This window comes from Oratosquilla oratoria, chromosome 17 (assembly GCF_046742065.1).
Source record: "Oratosquilla oratoria isolate Oo_2021 chromosome 17, ASM4674206v1, whole genome shotgun sequence".
Classification (NCBI taxonomy): domain Eukaryota; kingdom Metazoa; phylum Arthropoda; class Malacostraca; order Stomatopoda; family Squillidae; genus Oratosquilla; species Oratosquilla oratoria.
In genome coordinates this window covers 56193231-56196515 of record NC_134793.1, presented here as the reverse complement: position 1 = coordinate 56196515, position 3285 = coordinate 56193231, and the positions used below count along the sequence as shown (strand labels likewise).

At 36.9% G+C, this 3285-nt stretch overlaps 1 protein-coding gene across 1 annotated transcript in view; it reads right to left on the bottom strand.

Annotated features, from left to right (window-relative positions):
* Positions 1-2620: 2620 nt before the first annotated feature.
* LOC143034298 (uncharacterized) overlaps positions 2621-3285 on the bottom strand; it is an 839-nt gene continuing 174 nt past the window's right edge. Inside the window, exons 1-2 of the mRNA XM_076200234.1 lie at positions 2931-3285; positions 2621-2751 (exon numbers count right to left, since the gene is read on the bottom strand). The exon at positions 2931-3285 is cut by the window's right edge and continues 174 nt beyond it. Of these exons, the coding sequence (XP_076056349.1) occupies positions 2621-2751; positions 2931-3285 (486 nt within the window). The remainder of the gene's footprint in view (positions 2752-2930) is intronic.

Below are 3285 nucleotides of genomic sequence, written 5' to 3'. Positions count from 1 at the left end.
TGTTAACTAAAATGTCTTGAGTCATTTTTATTTGCCAATGCAGTCCAACGTCTGGACAAGAATTCTCTTTCTCAACAAAAATTCTCTAGTGCTATTGTAGTGTCCTTCTTTATATATTTTGTTATGCTACTTATATATCTCATCATTGTCATAATTTCTACTCTTATGAACAGTTTGAGACCTCAAGCATAGCGATATATTTGAAAAAATTTCTTCCGAGACAATTTCTTTGAATTTTCGACCCTCAGAATAATTGAGGTGAAGTCCGTCAGACATAATGACGTATTTTGTATATAATGTTTTTGTTCAAAACAGGCAATTTTATTCAGATGAGAGGTCGGATATGGTTTTCATGGGGCCTCGGTATATCAAAATTCTTTTCGGGCAAGATGTCTCCATCCCTAGAGGTATACAAACACCTATTCTCAAACCAAAAGAGAATCCACTGGACGTGTCACCGTCTTGAAGTGTCTTACGACCGTTAAACGACCGTTACATCAAACCCCACTACATCCAAGCCGAGCGCAACGGTTGTGTGTTTAAATGAAAACGCTCCCATGACATCACCTCTCGTTCCCTCCAAACGACAACGACATCTATTGCAACTGCACTTGCTACATCAATATTCCTGCAGTCTTTAAGCGGGTTCTTCGTCTGTGCAGCAATATTGCTGAAGGCAAGGCTTTGTAAGAGCAGGAATGCCCAACAGAAAATGCTGCTGATGTTATTAATAAAACTAATGTCCAATACACATCCTTCCTCAAACTAATTCCCCAGACATTTTCACTTTTCTAGAGACAAATATTGCTTAAACCCACACAATTTTCTTTTTCTCTTCATAGTGGGCATTGCACTACGGGAACACTGCCTAAACTGAGGTCATGCAGTAAGTTTTTCCAAGTAAATTGATTCGATTTTTAAAGAACGGCCCACAACGGAGAATATATAAACAACTTCGTACATACAGATTCATATAATAAGCGCATACATACATACATACATACATACATACTTGCATACATGCATACATACATACATACATACATACATACATACATACATACATACATACATACATACGTACATACATACATACATACATACATACATACATACATACATACATGTATATATATATATATATATACATGTATATATATATATACATATATAATGTGTGTACATATATATATATATATATATTATATTATATATACATACATACATTTACATATATATACATATATATATACATATATATATGTATATATATATATATATATATATATATATATGTATATATATATATCCGTGAAGATCTGGAGTCTGGGATCCATATTGAAAAACTGTAAACACCAGACTCAATTAAAGGGTTTATTTGCCCGACGCTTTGATTCACGTCTAGGAATATTTTTCAATGGATATAATGGTTACAAGATTGTGAACTCAAATATAAATCGTCAAAGTGGTAAAACTGGGAAAGGTTCACACTCTAGTCACATGTACAAAGCAAACCTCTTTACAATATTAAATACACTACAATTGAAATTAAATATTGGCACCAATTAAAATAAAATAGAATAAGAATACGAATACAAATAAAGATAAAACAAGTTATATGACTGTGAACATAAAACAAGTGTAGCAATAAAAGCATCAATACGTAACACAAATGTAAAAACACCAGAACATAGGACAAAGACACAAATGGAGGTGGACCAAATGTCCAAATGAAATGTCAAGAACAAACGACTAAATTACAATCAGACAAATGAAAATAAGAACCAAATGAAAAACAAAGATAAAAAGAAGCTAAATGGTTGTGAACATAAAACAAGTGTAACAAAAAATCCTCAATACGGAACACAAACTTAAAAACACCAAAGCATAGTTCAAAGACGCAAATGGAAGTGAACCACAAATGTCCACAATGAAAGATGTGGGAACAGAAGGAGGAAAAGGTCTCAAGAACAAACGACTAAATTACAATCAGAGAAATAGAAATAAGATACAAAGAAGATAAAAAGAAAGCACAGAAGAGAAAAAGGGAAGTAGACTAAAACTGAAAAGGAGGACAAAAGTCAGGGAAGAAGAGTTGAAAATGTGCACTGGGGGACCGCCTTCGAGAAAGGAGGTCGGACAAAAGTCACCAGGTGAACAAATGTTAGGTCATAAAGAAGCAGACTGAGACTGGAAAAACAGAACAAAAGAATTAGACTGGGTTACTCCTCGTTTCTAGATAAATAGGATTAAGATCAAAGCACCTGTTTATGCAGTTGCTCTTAGTTTCACATACTTCTAAGAATAGAATTTTCTTTTTGTTATTATAAAGTGTAGAGTTGTCACTCCATCCTAATCAATCCTGTGTTGGTGTTATGTAGCGTGTTTGTACAGGGCTGATTTCGGATCTTCTCGCCTTACTGCACGTTGGTGTTCTTGTATTCTTGTGGCTAATTTCTTTTGTGTTTCTCCTACGTATTCTGTGCCTATGCGGTAAGCTACACCGGCCACTTGTGTATGTTCTTCAGTGTCTTTGACTTTGGTGAGATTTCGGTTCAAGGTATTGAGGGGTTTGTGTTACACTTGTACTCCGTTGTCTCGTAAAACTCTGGCAGTAACCTCAGATGCTCCTTTGATATAAGGGATTGTGATTCTGGGTGTCATGTGTGGTCATTGTTCTGGGGTGTCGGTGCGTCGTGCTTTTGTCCATGTTCGTATAGTTCTGCTCGGATAGCCGTTGTTCCTGAAGACCTATAAAAGATGTTTTCTTTTAACCTTCTTGGATTCCACAGAAGAACAGACTTTGCCTGCTCTGTTCCATAAAGTCCTGATCACACTCCTCTTGTGGCAATCTGGATGGTACCTATCAAAGTCCAACAGACTATCTGTGTGTGTGGGCTCCCTGTAGACACTTGTACTAAGGGCGTCACCTTTGCGCTTGACGTTGACGTCTAGGAACGACAATTGGAAAGCTTTCTCCAGTTCCATTGAAAATTCAATGGCCGGTTTGATACTATTGATGTGACTGAAGAAAGGTTCTACGTCTTTGCTGTCCAAAATGGCGAACACATCATCGACGTACTCAGTCCACAATTCAAGCAAAGAAGGTGCAACACTTAGAAGTTGATCCTCTAGTCGTTGCGTCACTACTTCAGCCACCACAACTGAAATCGGTGACCCCATAGTTGTGCCCTTGCGTTGGTGATAGGTGTGATCCCTGAAGGGGAAGTATGTAGAGTCTAGGCACAGGGGGACGAGTCCCATGAGTTCTGCCAAGGAAAGTTT